Genomic DNA, 20,053 nt, shown 5'->3' with positions numbered 1-20,053 from the left:
TTTGGCTTTGTTAGATTGTGTTCTTTACATATCAAAATTAATATGACAACAGCATTGAGACATGGCATTATTAAAGAAATAGTTAATTGAAAAGTTTTACACAGTTTTACACTTATTCTAGATGTAGTCTATCAATCAAAACATTGGAAACAATTTTAGCTTCTTTAAATGAGCACTGGAGCTACAAGGCTAACATTGCTAACAAACACTAGAAGTTAATAGTCACCCAAAGGTTTTTCATAAATACACCCTCAAAACTTCGCTTAACCCACTCAAACCCATCCAGATCTTCATCAAGGTTGCACAGACTTGCCATGTTTTGGTGAAAAAAAATACATTTTTGTGCATTATTTAAGCAAAATGCTCCAACTATTTATGCTACTTTTACAGATTAAACAGTGATTTCGAATCTGTTTTTTGAAATGTCAATGTGGCTATTAGTTTTAAATTTATAGCTTTCTCCTCATTCAAAGAGAGGTGTCTGGTGTTGCATGAGTGGAAACTGCCAAATTGTGTTGCCAAGATAGTCTTATAGTGAAAAGATTTCCCTTAAAGGACTTTGTAAAAGGCTAAACTAAAGAAGCCAATTATGGACATAAACACATCTTGGCTGATCAAATACACTTGAGGTAAGTGTAAAATTTTACACCAAACCATTTCTTTTAAGAAGAAGTAGATCATAAGGTAAGAATAAGCATTTTTGTTGTAACATTAAAGGGTCACTATGCGATAAAATATACAAAATCTTTTGATTTTTTTTTTTTAATTATATAGTATAAAGTGTAGTGTATAGTATAAAGTTGCACCTGAAAGAAGCTTTACAGAGTCAGGAGACGAAGTCAAGCCTCAAATGTAAAATTAACGTTATACTGATTAAGACACGTCCTTGACCAAGTTTTTACTGAGTTTTCTTAGATCAACCTTTCAATGCACTCCCAATCACCAGAATCATCCACACAGGGAACGGGTACCACAGCACAACCAACGTAACACAATGTTCTTCTTCACCTTGCGCGCAATTACACATTTCCACCATAGAGGTCTCTAAATCCCCAAGATGTACATAGTGTAGTCAAGGAAAATAAAGCTTTTCAAAGACCGCCCACTGCGCATATACATATAAACATAGTTTCCAGAAAATGTGTATGTGTTTAGCCTCTGGCTGGAAGGGCGTGTTTGTAAGATTGATACTGAGGCCATCGGCTATAATGAGAGCATCAATATGGGCCGTCTACGCTCGCTGTGACTCACACACACACACAGGCTTTAATTAAAGGTTGCAGGCCTACTGCAACACTGCAAAATCCACATACACACACACAAAAGAGGCAAGCCATTTCCTTCATGTACATCACCAACTGCCCTGAAGTACTTAAAGAAAGAGAAAGAGAGAGAGAGAGAGAGAGAGAGAGAGAGAGAGAGAGATAGTAAGGTGGAGGGGTGATGCCATTAGAGATTATTAGAGAGGTGATGAAGACTAAAAGCACCTGTGTGTTTCAGCTGATTTCCAGGAATTGCAGCTTACAGCTATGTGTGTGTGTATGTGGGTGTGGGTGTGTCTATACAGTAATGCTTTGTGTGTATGTGTGTGTATATTCTAAGAGCCTATAAAGGAGGAAATGGGAGTTTTTCCTTATTTCCACTGTGGTACTCATCTATAGATATTTATAACAGTTACAAACCTCAGTTTCTAAAACATTGGGACACTATGTGAAATGTAAATAAAAACAGTAAGCACTGAAATTAAGTACAAAGTACTTAGATATGTAATGTTTTACCTTTGTCAACCGTTTTTTTTTTAAATATACGCTCATTCTGCAACTGATGCCTGCAACACGTTCCAAAAAAGGGAACAGACACAGTTTAAGACTAGGCACATTGTGAAATGTTCATAAAAATCTTAAACAGGTAATATGATAATGCTCGAGTAGAATAGGAGTATGCAGGAAAGGTCTAGTCCTTTATGAGCAAGGATGGGTCGAGGCTCACCCCTTGGCCAAAAGCCAAGGCCCTTGGGCAAGGCCGAAAACCACAAATAAATGTCTGTGACCTTTGATCCCTCGCACAGCAATAAATCTCAGCATGCTTCTATAATGAATATCATCACAATGGGAACACTCTGACAAACCGTTGTCAAATGACATTGTGTTCTCCTGGCCAAAAAAGAAAAGGGTCATCCAGACTGTTACCAGCATAAAGTTTAAAAGCCAAGGAGCAGCCCAGAATTGTCTCCCACTGAAAACGTGTGCTGCATTAGGCCCTGGACTGTTGTGCGCTCCTGTGCTAACTTGTTTTGGAGTGTGTTGCAGGCATCAAACATGGAATGTGCATGTATTTAGCCAAAAAAAGTTCATAAGATAAAACATTAAGTATTGTTTTATTGCTTTCAATTTAATGCAAATCATACAGATTTTACTAATCACTGCTTTCTGTTTTTATTCACATTTCATTTACTGTCCTAACATTTTTGGAATTGAGGTTTGTACAAACACCAATTACTTTTTCAGTAAAACAAAGCATTTGTTATTTAATCTTAATATTCCTGAAGAATTCACTTTTGATTGTTAGCTTGCAAACTCTAAGCTTAGCAAAGAGCTGTATGTTAATATATGCTATGCCAAGGCGCTAAAAATATCAGCCCACTAATAGCTCTAGTAAGTCAGATATGAATTAATCAGTATAAAACGTACAGATCAATCCTGTTATTTTGAGAAAATGTTCATGGTCAGATAATATCAGGTGGGGTAAAGAAGATTTAACATTTAACAATATGTACGAAGAAGAGTACTCCAGCAGTTTTCCACCTAATTTCTGTCTGCTGCATCTCTAGCGTATGATTGATTGCAACAGACAGTAGTTTGGCTAATAATTTGTCAAAACTGTACTGTACTTGGTAAAAAGACAGGAACCCCATTAACCCAAAATACACCTATAATGGAAGCAAATGAGAAGGTGATTCAGCAGTTGCTTGCTGGCTTCTATTATAAGAGTCAATACATTTTCTACTTTTTTGAAGAGGAATGTGGCAAAATTTTTATCTGTAGTGTTCAGTAGTATAATACAGATGCATTAGATAGAGAAGCCTGGAGATTTCCTTTAAGCAGAGTAAAAGGGACATAAGGTTTGGAAAAAAGCTTGAATTATCATGGTATAAGAGGAGGAAGAAACAGCAAGAAAGAAAACTCCATGCATAAGCATAGCCACACACTCTAAAACAACCAGGCAGCACGTTTTATTAGCAATGGACACTAAAGAGCATAAGGGTAGCAGAAAAAATATTCTTAGTTAGCATAAGAAAACTTCCATTTCTGCTGTTTTATTCTGAAACACCTGAGAGAGAAAAAGAGAGGGGGAGAGAGAGAGCTTATGAAAATGAATAGAGAAATAACAATCATGATGTGTTCAGCTCTTTCCAGTTAGTGAGTAATGAGAGTACACTGACATACACACACACACACTCAAACACACACACACACACACACACACACACACACACACACACACACACACACATGCACGCCGCCTCTCTAGAGTAAAGTGCTCTATGAAATGGAAACCACCAAAACCACACCCGTTTTACTAAGAACACCCCCTTTTGCTCTCTCTCTCCTTTCTTTTTTACTCTCGCTTTTTCATTTTCTCTATTTTTGTCTCATTCTCTCCCTCCCTCTCTCTTTTCTCTCCAATTCATGTCTTTGACAACATATCTCTCTATGCATATCTCTCTTTTTTTTTCTTCTTTCTCACTCTCTCTTTTTCTTTTTTGTCTCTCTCTCCCTTTCTTGCTCCTGTTTTTCTTTTTTATCTATCCTTTCTCTTCGATTCACTTCTTTGACAACATATCTTTCTGTGTATTTCTCTCTTTCTTTCTCTTTCTTTTTGGTCTCTTTCTCTCTTTTTCTCTCTCCTTTCTCTCTCTCTATTTCTCTCTTTTTCTCTCTCCTGTCTCTCATCTTTCTCTCTCTCTCTCTCTCAGCGCTCTGTTCTATTCAGTGTGAAGTCTTCCATGACAGTCCAAACCAAAGACATTTAATGCACACATTGTGTCCTGCTACAGTTTCTATGGTAACACTCAAAAACAAGGTTGCTCTTATCATTCACATGCATGCACATGCGCACACACACACACATACACACACACAAACACACAAACACACCTACACACATGCAGGAATATTGTGTTATTCTCTGTGAATGTGTATGTATGTGTGTATGTATGTGTGTATGTATGTTAAAGTGAATGTCAATTTCGAGTGAGCTGGTTGACTAAAGGTGTTTATTAGCAGTCTATGCTCCTCTCTCACACACACACACACAGACACACACACATACACACATCGTCATCATACTCACAGTGCAATAGTTTAATTTGATGAGGAAGTGAAAAGAGTAGTGAAGGCAAAATACAAAATGAACGATGCTTGATGATATCTGATTCACATCGGTGTTGGCGCATAATTGCCAAAAAACAATTTATGAGCATCAGACAGATGTCTAGATTTGGCTGATACTGATACTCCACTGAAATGTCTGCATTTTATTCATTTTATTTGTAACCCATAAGAAATAAATGTTATATTTATCTGTAATGCTAATCCAGGTAGATGTAATGTATTTGTACAAAAAAAGTTCATGTACTGGAATCGGCATCAACAGATATATACATGGAAAATATCAAATATATATGGAAAATATGTCAACTACAAAATGTAGGCAAAAATCTGCAAACATACACACATAAATCGGGACAAATTTCATGAGAAAAAATGTCACTCTAGGTGTACTGGAAGTCCTACATACTGACTGTGAGTCATAGTCTAACCAGGTTTCCATGCTCTTTAGTGAAGAAGTTACTGTAAAACTTCTACATACATGTTAATGTCTGTTATAAGCTTCAAACATCTGCATACGTCATCTAGTACAGCCAAAAATGTTCCTGTGAATTACTATTAGCTTAGTCAGTTTCAACATTTGATATGTTGTCTTTGTTCTATTTTCAGTTAAATAGAGTACAGTTTATGTGACTTGCACATCATTGCATTTTATTTTTATTTATTTTATTTTGCACAGCGTCCCAACTTTTTTGGAAACGGGGTTGTGTATATACTGGCCAATGACAGCAGGGGTAGGCTCCAGCACCCTCCCGCAACCCAGAAGGATAAGCAGTTTCGAAGTGTGTGTATATCTATACATATATATATAAATAAAACCTCGTGTTTGTGTGTGTGGAGTATATATAGTTGCTAAATTCATAAATATATTTACGTATATAACATGGAGTGCTATTTAATACACAAGGTACATTTCATGCATTCCATACGTGCACACACACACACAGGCACTCATCCCTCTGTGTAGGTTGAACGTATTTGCTCAGTTTTAGCTGTGATCTAATTTGGTCCGGTTGCTGAGCAACAGAAGACTCTATGGTGCATATCCCTGTATCATGATTCTGAAGGAAAATACACACACGCACACACTTCAGCAGCACACTGCCAGCAGAGCAGAGACATCAGAAACAAAATCAGAAACATCTCAGTTATGTGTGTTGTGTGTTTGTGTATGTGTGTGTGCATACATTCTCTTTTCTGTATGTGTGTGTTTTTCTGTAGAGACTAGAGCCCTCCTCCACTTCACATAGATATGTTACCGTGGCAACATGTCACATGACCCTGCCTCAGAAGGCAGTGAAACTAACTACAGTAAAAGAGAGAGGTCAAAGGCCTAATGCCCTGGTGCATGTGTGTGAGAGTGCAAATGAGTGTGCTTGTGTGTGTGCATGTTTGCTCAAGCGCAATATTATTATAAGAGGCTTTGAGAGTTGAGCTAATGAACTATATCCAATTGCTGAGCAAAAGGAAGTCTTGTAGAGCCTTATGAGATTTACATATATACACACTCTGCTTGGGACTCACACACTGTGCCCTCCCAGGCCTTTTACAACAACAACTCAATGCTATTAAACAATCTGTGAACAGGGCCTCCGGAATCACAAGGGCGAGCAGGCATGTGACCCACCACTCTTGAAAGTACTGGGGAAATGACCCACCACTTTCTGACTGAGTTCATAATGCTTACCTCAAAAAGCAATCAAACTACATGCAGCGCTGACCAACAGACATGAACAGAGAGACAGTCAAACTCATTAGTATAACCAATTACAATCTCCATTTCACCTAGGGGTGGGATATTTCCCTAACAAAGCTCTTGTAAATATGTGTTCAGTGAGAGGAGCTGCAGCTCACTGGTTCACAGTTAGAATTTACTAAATGTCTATTTGAATTTCTCACTGTTGCTATACTAAGGTCGTTGTCACACCTACTGTCCACATAATCTGCCTGTTTAAACATTTTACAGCAGATGAGCAATAAAATACTAGCTAAATTTTTTAATTTTGGTACCTGGATCTCAGAGTGTATTTTCAGCCAAGCATCAAGTTAGTAGACCAATCATAAAGATATCAAGAAACGTTTATTATTATTAACCTCTGTGAGCAGAGAACAGCGCAGGACAACGTTCCTATATCCAATATTCCTATAATGTTCTTCTATCAGCCAATAAGGAAAGCTAACTGTAAATCGCCAGCAAACTAGCAAACTGGCCAAATTAGATGTGTGGCATAAAATAACCAAAAAGGCAATAAATATAAACAAGTCATGGTTATTATGATGCTTCTAGCTCTTTCTTAACTAGATGAGAAATTACCTAGAATTAGAACTGTAAGCTCCATTGGTTCCCATTTGGGCCAGTTCTTGTTTTTGAATGTTCAGTGGAAAAACACCCTGTCTATCTATCTATCTATCTATCTATCTATCTATCTATCTAAAGTTATAAGGAGTGTTTCAACATGGGCTGTTTTTAAATGAGGAACATCAAAGGGCAGCCAATCAGAACGGATTCCATTTACATATATCTTAAAGACAACAGGGTTGTAAAATAGTCACGTGAATTATGATACTTAAAACCACACAAACATCATCAGTGAACCATAAAAAATATGATACAAGAAAAATGTCATATTGGACCTTAAAATATCTTTACTTTACATGCATATCTGTAAAAATAATATCAGTGGAACACAAAAGACCAATCTGTGGAATCAGGCAGCTGATGCCGTGACTATGCGTATAACTTTGTGTGTGCGTATTGTTTGGCCTCGGGGCATACAGGCATAAGCTTAATGGATTTCCTCTCACGTTAACCTCCGTCTTCCCAGGAAGGTCACACACACACACAAACACACAGGGCCTATGAAGGGTAAGGAATCACCATTTTGCCTGGGAATGCTGGGTAATGAAATTCATCCAAGAGACAGTGGGGAGATTCCCAAAGCTCATTAAACACAAGCACACACGCACATATACATAAACGCCTGTGCCAAATGTCTGTGTGTGGTGACTTGGCATGTTTACACTAATGATCAGAGCCAAAAAAGCAGATTTCCTGCAAATGCATCACCTGTTGTTGGCTGCAGATTTATGCTAGCTCTCCTTCTGAATTTGACTCACACAGCAGTGCATATAAAAAGTAATTTAACTAATATTTAAGCAACAGAACAATGAATGATGTGGTATTACGAATAACATGATGGCTGCGGTTTGTGCCACAGATCATCACAGCCATGATGTTATTTGTGATAACACAATCTAGAGTGTACTATTCCTTAAGTATATGGCATTAAAAGTTTTTAGTTCTGCAAAATAAAAAAATAAAGCAAAGAAGACACAAATATTGTACTAAACATGCTATAATATTGGCAATTCCTTCCTTCCAAAAAAAAAATGTAGTAACCTTTTGCGTTACAGACAGAGACATTGCCTACCCAGACTTGACTTGGACTCGCCACAGCTCCATGAAACTGTCACAATATTAAATTCAACTTGGCTTTTTCAATATTAAACTGAATGTTTTGTTCCACTGCCAGTCTTTAAAGAATTTGACTGTCCGTCTTGTTTGCTGAATGGTGTTCTGCCTGTTTCCAGTTTTAGTTGTTCTGCCTCCTTACAAAAAATCACAGAATTCATGTGTGAAGTGTGTAAAAGCACATCATGAGAATACTATGTGATCACATGTGGTGTCATGCCCTCAAAGAGGATGTGATCACACATTATTTTACGTTTTTTATATGTATGAGAAAAATAATGAGGTGTGAAATCACATATTTCCTCACATATGAAATTAATAATGAAGTTTGCTTAGGCACAATGATAGGTTTGGAATTTGATGTAGTCTTTCAGAATCTGATCAAATGGGAAGCAGGTTAAATATTACCTTATAAAAGATATCTGAGTCTGTTTTCTGATTTTATATGTGCCAAAGTAAAAACAAAGGCCTCTTTTCCACTGTAGAGCCAAATCATTCCCAGTTTATTGTCTGCAATTGTAACAGCAGAGCAGATGAAATAGAACCTGTAGTGCTGTGGTGTTTGGATCTATAGGCTACTAAATAGTACTACTCTTGTTTCATTGTTTAACCCTTTTGTTTTGGATGGAAACAAAAGGGTTAAATTCTTAAGACATCCAGCAGAAAATTCCCCAATCAGGATTTTTTTCTCTACAGTATCTAGGTAGATAGAGCTGAGCAAGCTCTCCTATTGGTTAGGACTTCAAGAGCTGAAAAGTCCTCACATGTCAGATGAACCACCAGCGTAATAACAAAGTGAGAGAGAAATCAACAAATTTGATTTCCAATATGCGAGAGCAATCTCTTGAGGAAAAATCCCACTTTAGGCCTTCTGGGAGTCCCAGATATGTCACTGACTGTGAAAGTCTAAGCAGTAGGTTGTTAGAAATGGAAAACAGCTGTATGCCAGGCTTCTCTACTGAAAGAGTCACTGTGAATCTGCTGCAAAGTTAAAAATATGCTAATATATCTGTCACAAATTTAAGTAAAACATGGAATGTCTTTTGGAAGCGTAGAATGTCTATGTTTATTGTAGAACTGCCTTTTTCAAATTTTCTGTCCCACCTTAAACAACAAAGAAATTGCATTTTGGTGCCAGCAAATTTTCCGTTCCATGTTAAATCCTGCAGCAGATGCAGTGTATCTGCTGCACCATTGAAGGTGGGACAGAAAATTCAAATAAGAAACTAGCGCTCCCAAGTGGCGCAACCGTCTAAGCGTTGGCCCTATCATCAGGAGATCGCGAGTTCGATCCCTGGTGATGCTACAGCCATCCATAGCTGGGAGTCCGAGAGAGCACAATTGGCCTTGCTCTCTCTGGGTGGGTGGGATGGCTGCCCTTCTCCCCCCCCATCACTTAACACGATGCTAGTCAGCGCAGGAGTCTGTTAGCTGACATAACAGATCTGGCAGTTGGCGCTTTCCTCCCAGTGCATTCGGCTGTCCAGTGACTTGCGTGAGCGGCAGTTCGAAAAGAAGCGGTGGTTGGCTTCACAGGTCTTGGAGGAAGCATTGATAGCATCGTGTGATTGGGGGAGTCCTAACTAGCGGGTGGAATTGGAGACGACTAAATTGGGGAGAAAATCGGGTAAAAATAAAAAAAAAAATAAGAAGAAGAAGCTAGCTTCACGCTGACAGACTACTAGAATCCTATAAGGATGCTAGCAAAAGTTAGTGCTATTGTTGAGCTTGTTTTTTAACAATTGATTGTTTTGACATTTATGGGCCAAACTGAAGGCCTAGCTCTAACAGGCACAGTTCACCACTGCTTTTTTTCTGATGCTCTGATGCTAAAAAAACATCTACCTTGTACTTAATGTCTCTTTTGACTAAACATAATGTAGGGTGGTCTTTGACTGCTGCACAGTACTGTGTATAACAACATAAATTTGTCTTTCAATATACTTAGGTTTTTTATGGTTGTGTTAATGATTTGTAGTTTATTCATTTGGAACTGATGAACACAATTAAATCAGGTAAATTCAGCGCATTACTTGTTTCAGTGCCAAACACACACCTACACATTTATACATTTACACGTGTGCATTAGAGGTGGTTAAATGTTAATAAATAAAGAATAGTGCTGTTGAGCTGAGGCATCTTTCTCCACTGAGCTTCAACAGTGCTGCAGGCTGAAGGGTCTGACAGAGGTGTCGCCTTCAGCTAAACTCACACAGCTTTGGTTTATTAATGAGGAGAGTGTGTTTTGGCGTGTGTGTGTGTGTGTGTGTGTGTGTGTGTGAAGGAAGGATGAGTCTGATTCAGACTGTTACACAAACGCTGCAGTTTGTTGCCTGATTATCTTCACCAACCTGACTCACTTTGTCTTTTACTCGCCTGACCTATAATTGAATCTGAACTATAACATACTCTTATAATAGGATCCTAACCTATGTGGTTAAATAAAGGCGCTGAATGAATGAATAAAAGGCTCTTTTGTCAGATGAACTCTTAGCTCTCTTAACAATCAACTCCTGCAAATGTTCTTATGTCATTCTGCTTATGTCATTCTCAACTCATTGCTCATTGGCTTTTCTGTTGGTCACTATCAGCACTTTCCACCCATCTCTCTATAGCATGTTTGTTTTCATTAACCACCAAAGATTTAACAGGCCCATATACTACATTTGTCATGTATTTTAATTTTTCTCCTTCCCATTTATGACATTTATATGTGTTTTAAGTACCAAAACAGTCATCATTCCTTTTTCATGACCACTATCAACCTCTCTTTTTTCCTTATAATTGAACTGTGTTTGTTACAATGCCTTTGAGAATGAGATATGTAAATTATTTAAATGAGCTCTGTTCTGATTGGCTGTCCTGTATTGTGCCTCATCCAAAATGCAGTCCAGCTTGAAACACTCTTTATAACTTCAGCATAAACGGGTGGGGCTAAGCTGTTGTAAGCTGAGTAGTTGGCTATATGTAAACAATTGGGCTTTTCATGACATTAGAAAAACAATAAATACAAAACAGGTCAGTTTTTAAATGGACAGGACAGCGAGGAATGTAGACAAAATCTGAATGTTTGTAAACATAATGATTTGCTATACTTCTAAGTGGATAACTTCCATCCAGTCAGCATGGAAGCAGCTCAATTTACAATAAATTCAAATGTAAGAAACAAAACAATAACATGTTTATGTGGCAATAACATTGTGTTGTGTTTGAGTCTGTAATGTCAAACGTACCCAAATGTGTTATGGATCTTACTTAAACTTGTCCTGTTCCCCAGCTTTCCAAAGCAGATAGAGCTAGAGGTGGTCATCTCAGCATATCATGAAAGTTGTAAGTATTTAAAGAACATTGACTGACTGCATGTTTCATCACAAGGTGAACACAATTAGTCCTGTTTAATTGTATTTAGAGCAATAGAGTATGTTAAACATTTAACAAAAATCACTGTAATCATAGCTTTTCACAGTATTAGTATCTCATTCAATGACAAACTGTAGTGCAGAGATGAATTTTAGTCAAAATACAGAAATTTAGAGTGCATTATAAATTTCAAATGGTTTGTATTTGGTTTGTTTGCAAGTGAAAGGTCATACTGTTATACAATAAATAGCATGTAGGTTTTCTCATGTAATTGAACTATTGTTAGGATGGTGGCAAATTTGTTGTCATTTTTCAGCTTAACTAGTTTAGATTAGTTACAACAACATAGTCCTTGTGGTTGGTAGTGCAGCATTTTAAACTTAAGGTTATCTAGCAAATCTAAACTCCAACCTTAATTCAGTGAATAGGATTTTTGCCAATGTTCTGTAAAGCCTGTTTAGCCTTACAACTGTTGCTATAAATGTGAGCAGATATAGTTATCTATACATATACATATACACACAGTGGCAAGAAACAATAAGGGAACCCATTGGAATTACCATCCAAGTTAAGGAAAGAAAGAACAAACACAATCTATTTAAACTGATAAAACAAAATGTATTGTTCATGTCCATATTGAATACATCATTCAAACATTGTAAGTGTGTGAACTGTGACCCCCAGGGAAAAGCTAACTGGAGTCTGATCAATGAAATGAGATCGGAGGTGTGAGTGAGAGCTACTTTGACTGATAAAAACCATTAAATCATTTTTGATTTGCTATTCACAAGAAGCATCTGGGGAAGTGAACCATGCCTTGCAAAAAAAGAAATCTCAAAAGACCTACAATCAATAATTGTTCATCTGCATTAGACAGGTTTACACATTGATCTAAAAATGTGTTTAGGTAATCATCAGTCAGTTAATAGATATATATAAATGGAGACAATTTAGTATTGTGTCTACTCTCCCTTGTACTGGGTGCTCAGCAAAGATCACTCCAAAGGCACAATGCAGAATGATCAATGAAGCAAAAAAGACCCATAGAGTAACAGCTAAAGGCTTGAGTGAATCAGCGGAACTTAACATCTCTGCTCATGAGTTTACCACATGAAAAACGAAAAAAGCAAGACACCACCAAGGAAGCTGAAAAAACATCATTGCACAAGCATTCCAAAATGCTACTGGAAAAAATGTTTTATGGACTGATGAAGTTAAGGTTGAATCATTCAGGAAGAACACACAACACTCTGTACCAACATGAAAACATCATCAGACAGTGAAGTATGGTGGAGGGAGCATGATTTGGGGCTACATGACTGCCTTTATGCCTGGACCGATGTCATGACCAAAGTAAAAAATAATTTCCAGGTTTATCAAGGTATCCTACAAGATTATTTCAGGGTGGTTGTCCACCAGCTGAACCTCAGTAGAAGCTGCGTGATGCAGCAGGACAATGACCCTAAACATCAAAGTAAATCTACCACAGGATGTCATCAAAATAACAAAATCTGCCTTTTGGAGTGTCCTAGTCCAGTGTCACAACCTAATGCTTTAGCCACAGGCTAATATGTCAGCTCCTGTAACACACTAGCCACAAGCTAACATGTAAGTCATCATGCAACAGTGCAATTCAATACAATGCGCTATGATACAATTTAATACAATATGATACATTCTATTGTTACATCCCATATATACTGTGCAAACCTATTTATTTATTTTATAAAGAAAACACTAACAGTAGAAGAAATATATATCAACTACAATGCATCATGATTTTATGTCTGTCAGTGTGTTAGCTTGACCATTTGCAAACCTCTCCTAGAGGATGTCCAGTAATTACAGTTACCATCCAGCACCTAGTTTATCTAATCAATCCTGAAATGAAAATGAAAAATTCTGCAGAACATAAGAATATTTTTTATTAACGTCTACCTGCATTTGTCCAGACCTTAACCCAACAGAGATGCTGGGAAATGGCCTCTAGAGATCCATCCACACTAGATATCTGAAGAATATGGTACTATTCTAAGACTGTTTTATAAACAGCCATCCACACTGGCTGCAAAGACAGTTGCGACAGGACTCAAACTTAATTAATGGACATCACAGCAGTATTTTGCCATGTTTCTTTCCATGGACGGAATGAATCAGCCTCTTTCTGCTTTGTTTGATTCCAACTGTCCAAGTGAAACTGTCCTCCCATTGAGGGGCTCATCATTAGATTGTAGGGCTGCACAGTCTACCAAAGTTGTTCTCTTTAATTCATCAGACTCTGTGATTAATGAAGAAAGGCTGATTGTTTTGCACTCCATTCAGTACTGCATCCACTACAGCAAAAACAAACATTCCAGGCTATAAATAGGTCTCTAAATCAGGCATGCCTAATCATACACAGTACGCTATATTAGGAATTCTAGTCATAAACTACAGTAAGGAATCACAGAAATATCCATTGTGAACTGAGTGCAGTGGCCAGTCTCAGATAGCGAGCACTCTGGCAAATTAGTTGAGTTCATTAAGTCTGAAACATTACAGATGTTACTGTTACGTACTGTATCAGTGTGCCACACACTCCACCAGCATGTATATTAAAGATATAGATCAGTGAAAAATCTAATTTATACAATTTCCAGATTCAGGGGTCGAATTGAAGGAGGGCTCAGGTGGTCCTGGACCTTTCATAAAGGTAAAGGGGCCATCCGTAACAGAGACAAAATTGAACTTAGAGGTATTGGGGTGGTGTTCCCTGTTATTTGCTTGAATAAATGCTTTTCTGTTTTCGTCATATTCAAGATTACCACCTCCGGATAAACTGTAAACTCGCCCAGTCTGCATTCGTAACATAACTGCACATTCAACATTCTAAAAGAACAATATTTAAAATAAAAGTTGAGTTAACCACAAGGTAACACACTAGCCACAAGCTAACATGCTAGTCATGATACAACGATCTGCAACATAACTGTACAATCTAGTGGACCAAGCCGTGTCGCTCCAGTTTAAAACTGAAAAAGTTTAAGAAGTGTTTAGATTTGTTATTTCAAACAGATATTTGATGATTTATTTATTGTGTTTATTGTGGAATGTTTAGGCTATTGTGCTAAACAGTCTGTATTTCCTTCATTTTACTGCATTTGTTGCAATATTATATAGTATCTGTAATAATAAAACAGGTAGATTTAGTCCCAGTTTCTGCATTCATTCATATAAATGTTTATGGACTGGCATTGCTAATGGCAGATATGTACACGAAAAATATTGGATATCAGCATCGGCCCACAATTCCCATATCAATGTGTCCTCAATCTAGCATTCCAAAGTTTTACACGACTAGCTGTTTGCATTTCAGTAACAGTAACACTAATACTTTCCCTAAACACACACACACACCTACACACAATACCCAACATTTCATTATCAATAATTCACATTAATACGGAGAGAAGTAACCTCAGCTAAGACTGGTTAAAAGCCTCATTGCATTCCTGGAGACCACACATGCACACATACACACACACACACACACACACACGCACACACACACACACTGGTTAAAAGCCTCACTGCATCCCTGGAAAGTACAATGGGTATACACACACACATGCGCACACACTAGCATACTGGTTAAAAGCCTTATTGTAATCCTAGAGACCACACACACACACACATACACACACAAACATATACACTCGTTAAAAGCCATGGGTATCTTATGCAGCAGATTCTGAACCACATCCTCAATCTCTCAAAGCTGTGAACAGCAAATGGGGTGTGTGTGTGTGTGTGTGTGTGCGTACGCGTGTGTGCGTGTGTGTTCCTCTAAGTAAGTATAAGCATGTGTGGAACATCCTGTATATGGAAGACAGTAAGGAAATATGTGCAAATACAGTGGTGTATAGAACTCAGAGACCACCCTTTGTCTATTGATTTTCTAGTCAAAACAGCCATTAAATACATGTTATTTACTCTCTAGCCTCAGAAAAGAAGCAGGAAAGATACATTTAACAGAAAATTACACAAAAGCTAAATACAACAACCAAATATAATGTCAAATCTATCTGTATTTAATTTCAGTCTTTACTTTCGTCCTTCACTACTGCCACTTAAGATCTTCCATCATTCCAATAAAACTGAGTTACAGCTGTGTCCTCCAAACAAAAGCTGCTCTTCAAGCTCTCACTGATTATGTTGCCCTTCAAAGTGACACTGACATTCACAAAAGCAACTACCTAAATTCAGTTTAGCTGCTTTGTACATTTCTTTCTCAAATGCATCTAAATTAGCTGAAAGACATATTTCTGAAGAGATTAGATATGAGATCAACTACTTCCATAAAACCTTAGGTCGAAAAATGACTGAAAAATGAACATACCGAGAAAACGGGACTCTTAACAACCATGCAAGCCCTGGTAGACCACCAACACTGTCACAGTCAGACAGAGCAGGACTGGAAACTAAATTCAGGCTAGGACTTTTCTGTTTAGACCAGCCCACTACTCCCACAGTGGCCCACTGGAAATAGTCCTAGTCCTCCTGATAGCCAGACCATCCATGCCATCAGATAAACAGCACTTAAAACATTCATCTCTGAAAGGCAGAAGAAAATCAAGCTCCACTCTTCCTTCAGACGGCGCAACACTATGAGTCTGAAAGGATGTGTAGCTGTAAAGAAGCTGTTACGTAGAAAAGAAGACTATTTGCAAATCAAACAAAGAAGTTGATGGTACTCTCAGAACAAAGAAATGACCAACCCAGAGTCCGGACCTCAATATCACTGAAAGTTTTTGGGATTACTTGGATTGTGAGAAGCAGAAAATGCAACCAACTTCTAATCTACTAATTGTTGGAGGTGCGGAAAAATATGCCTGCAGATTTCTTTAAATAACTGACAGCCTGGTGAAAATAATGGAAGCTGTACTGAATACATACATACTGTATTCAGTTGTTGAAGCCTCTGTGTAATTTTCTGTTAAATGCATGTTTTCTGTTTTTTCCTGACAGTGATTCATACTTTATGGCTGATTTGATTGGAAATTAAATAAAGGGTGGTGTCTGACTTTTTCACAGTAGCTGTGTACCATAACATTTTGAGAAAACTGTTAGATGAGATGAATGTGTGGAAGTGTGTTTGTATATGTATGTGTATGTGTGTGCATGTGAGTGAGAGAGAGAGAGAGAGAGAGAGAGAGAGACAGACAGAGAAAGATGCAGTACTTAAACTTGTTTTTGGCTCAGGGGAAAGTTATCCATCTGCTCTCTGATCCTCTGTAATGAAGCTCTTCCAATTAAGCAACACAAACATGCCCTTATGCCCCCCAGTGTGTATATGTGTGCATGTGTGTGTGTGTGTGTTTACTAAAATGAGGGTCACTTACATAATTGTTTTTTTCTATGCTGTTAGCTCTTTATATCACATTAACACCCACAAATTCAGACCCACAGGCATCTCTGAGCATTTAAAATCTAATTTACATACTTTCTCCAAACTGTCAGTGAGCTTTACTACAATTAGAGTTCAATATATCAGAACCATGGATAGCTCTGCTGCATCGCAAGGTCTTATTTCAGCACCATGGACAGCTGCATCAGTATGAGCCATCACAGCAGCACCTTCAGCTGCTTTTAAAGGGTCCATATCCTGGATACCTGAATACGTCTCATCAAGCATGAACTCAAAAGTCTGCCCCAACTCTATACAGTCTATGTATGGAAACTAAGCTCGAAAATCAGTCTATATTGAATTCACTGTTTTTGGGATGTCAGGAAAACCAGTGTATTTACATATGTCCACCCATTTAGCCTACAGCAGTTTAACCCCACCCATTCACAGTGAAATTATAAGGGGTTTGACAAGGACTGCATCGATGTGGCACAAAATAGGTCAGCCAAAAGCAGTCTTAGAGGCACAGTAGCAACAGCCTATTTAATTCTAAGAGATAAATAGAGAATGGTAAATGATCAAATGTAAAAAAAGAATTATATGATTGTTTTTGGTGCATTAATCCAAAGAAGCATAGTACATGAACCTTAAGTGAAAACATACATGAACAATGTAGGATGTGGGTCCTTTATAATTCAGTCTTTTGATGGAGAATCTAGAATGACATTTGAACAGCAGGCTGTAATGCTCATATTGAACTGTTTTCCATTCTGGTCTTCAACACTGAACAATGTTTTATCTTATGCTCAATTTTTCTGTCAGTCTAACCAGGTCAGCCAGTGCAGTGGTCTCTCCCTTGTCTCCAACAGTGCCACCAGTCTGGGACAGTAAAGGACAGCTCACACTTCCTCTGATGTTGGCATAGTCTGAGAGCACAGACAAGCTTTGAAAGACAAGCTTCCTGAAACCAGCAAAGCTTTACAACATCTTTAAAGAACAAAGTGTTACCCAGCTTCTGGAGATGTACCACCCTGCAGAGCCTGATAATATAAGGCACACCATCGTCAGTCGCTTCTGCTTTTGACACACACACACACATACACACCCCAACCGGCCAGTTCATTAAAACCACCTCATTGTTACTACACTCATTGTCGATTTTATCAGCTCTATTTACCATCTAGGCGTTCTACCATTACAGAATGTAGTCCATCTGTTTCTCTGCATTTTTAGCCCCCTTTCACTCTGTTCTTCAATGGTCAGGACCACAGGACCATCATAGGTAAATAGACCCAATGAGTGTAGATAATGTATATAATATATAAATATAATATATATATATATGTATAAGTAATCAACAACACTAGCAGTATTAAAAGCAATTAAAAGCAACAAAAGCAAAGGGACTTAGCCCAATGATGAAGTCCATTGAGTTAACTCCAAACTTTCTCCTACAGATCTACCACCATGCAGTGTAGTCCCAACCATAAAACCAATACATTGTGACTATGCATTCAGATGCTTCTCAACTGAAGACAAGAAGTTGGTCAGAGAATTCCTTCTGTAGTGATTAGTATCTTTCCTGGTTCTGCTCTTTTGCTATTAAAGTAAAAGTGCACGAAGACAGTTCTCAGTGTTTCTCAACTGGTACTCTTTAAAGAGTGTAAGAATGGCTATGGAAGTGCATGCATGGCAAAGAGCTCTCTCTCTCTCTCTCTCCCTCTCTCTCTCTCTTACATTTTCTCTGAGTGCTCAGAAGGGCTCTGTGTGTGTGCTCGAGCGCGCGCGTATGAAGTGTGTGTGAATCCGAGAGCACTTACACAAACGCGTGGTAGAGCAGCGCCCATCCTCGCGGTCTCTCGAGCGCGTCGTAGATGAGGTTCTGGATGCGCCGCTTGCGCGCGTTGTTCCTCTTGACGGGGCGCGTGTAGCCCAGCGGGGTTTTGGCGAGCAGCCCGATGTTCTGCGAGCCGCGCTTGAAGTCCGCCACCCTGCCGGCGCCCGCGCCCGCGCCCGCCAGCAGCAGCGCGCCGTCCCGCTCGTGGCCCGCGCACGCCTCCAGCTCGCCAGCCAGCGTGCTCCTCCGCCTCTTGCCGCTGCCGCTGTCGCGCGCCGCCTCCTCCTCCTCAGCGCCGCCGCCGCCGATGCCGCCGCCATTCCTGGCCCTGATGAGCCCCATGTTCAGTGGCGCGTGTGCAGCTGCGGGATGAAGCGCATGCCATGATCCGGGCGGGAGCGCGCGAGCCCCTCCGGCGGGTCATTTAAGGAGAGAGGCGCGAGGCGGTTCCGCTGTTGGAGAGAAAACAACACCCCGTTCGTTAAGCGCACGCGCGCACACACACATGTACACATACACACACACAGACAGACATACACACACACGACGCGAAATCTCTCGGTAGGCAGCGCGCGCGGAAACGTAAATGCAACAAAGGGGTCGCGCGCGTCCGAGCAACAACTGCGCTGCCTCGAGCCGAGTAACCCCGTGAAACGGATATACAATACAGTACAAGCTTTAGTGCGAGCACACATACATACACACACACACGCACGCACACACACAGTCATGTACACACCGAGGACGAAACGCGGCCGCTCCCTGTGCTGCATCACTCTCGGATCAGAGCTTCCAATCCGCGCGCTGCTGTTACCTGCCGCTCGTGCTGAAATAGACAGCGTGACGCGCCACGGGGCGGAGGAGAAAGGAGGGGGAGGGGGAGCAGAGGAGCGAGCAAGGGAGGGAGGTGGAGGATGGGGGCTCAGACAGAGGCGCGAGACGCGGGGTGGTCACGTGACGCGCTCCTGCTGCTGGCGGAGCTCCGCTACTCCCACAGTCCGCCGCTCGAGCAGTTCCGTTTATGCGCCGCGCAACGAGAGGCGAGCACGAGCAACAGTGTACAGCTTTAATACAGCTAAACTGCGCTCAGCGAGAGCGGCGATCTACAGCATGCGCTCTCTCTCTCTCTCTCTCTCTCTCTGTTTACCTGGATCTTCTCTCGCCTTTCCTGTTTGATTTCTCTTTCGTTGTTCTTCCCTCCCTTCTTTCCTCTTTCACTTCCTTCTCTCTCTTATTCCTTTTTTCCTTCACTTTCTTTATGTCTTTCTGTCTATTTCTGTTCCCTTCTCATTTCCCTCTCTCTCCCTGTATCTCCTTCTCTCTTACCCTCCCTTCTTTTCCTCTCTTCTTCTCCCTTTCTCCCTCCCATCTATTTCTGTTTACCTGCATCTTCTTTTGCTTTCCCTTTTTGATCTCTCTCTCTTCTTTCTCTGTACTTTCCTGTTTCTCACTCTTTCCTTCCCTCTTTTTTATCCCACGTTTTCTTCTCCCTCCTTTTCGTTCTGTTTCTGTTTCTCCCTTCTTTCTCTTTCTGTCTTTATCTCCTTCTCTCTTCTCATCCCTACTTTTCTCTGCTGTCTTTCCCTCTCTCCCTTCCATCTTTCTCT

The 20,053-nt window shown here is 39.6% G+C and overlaps 1 protein-coding gene across 1 annotated transcript in view; it reads right to left on the bottom strand.

Annotated features, from left to right (window-relative positions):
• kcnq3 (potassium voltage-gated channel, KQT-like subfamily, member 3) overlaps positions 1-18,788 on the bottom strand; it is a 52,987-nt gene extending 34,199 nt beyond the window's left edge. Inside the window, exon 1 of the mRNA XM_036562430.1 lies at positions 18,430-18,788. Within this exon, the coding sequence (XP_036418323.1) occupies positions 18,430-18,788 (359 nt within the window). The remainder of the gene's footprint in view (positions 1-18,429) is intronic.
• Between the last annotated feature and the right edge of the window lie 1,265 nt (positions 18,789-20,053).

This window comes from Colossoma macropomum, unplaced genomic scaffold (genome assembly GCF_904425465.1).
Source record: "Colossoma macropomum unplaced genomic scaffold, Colossoma_macropomum, whole genome shotgun sequence".
NCBI classification, from domain to species: domain Eukaryota; kingdom Metazoa; phylum Chordata; class Actinopteri; order Characiformes; family Serrasalmidae; genus Colossoma; species Colossoma macropomum.
This window is presented reverse-complemented; position numbering and strand designations above follow the sequence as displayed.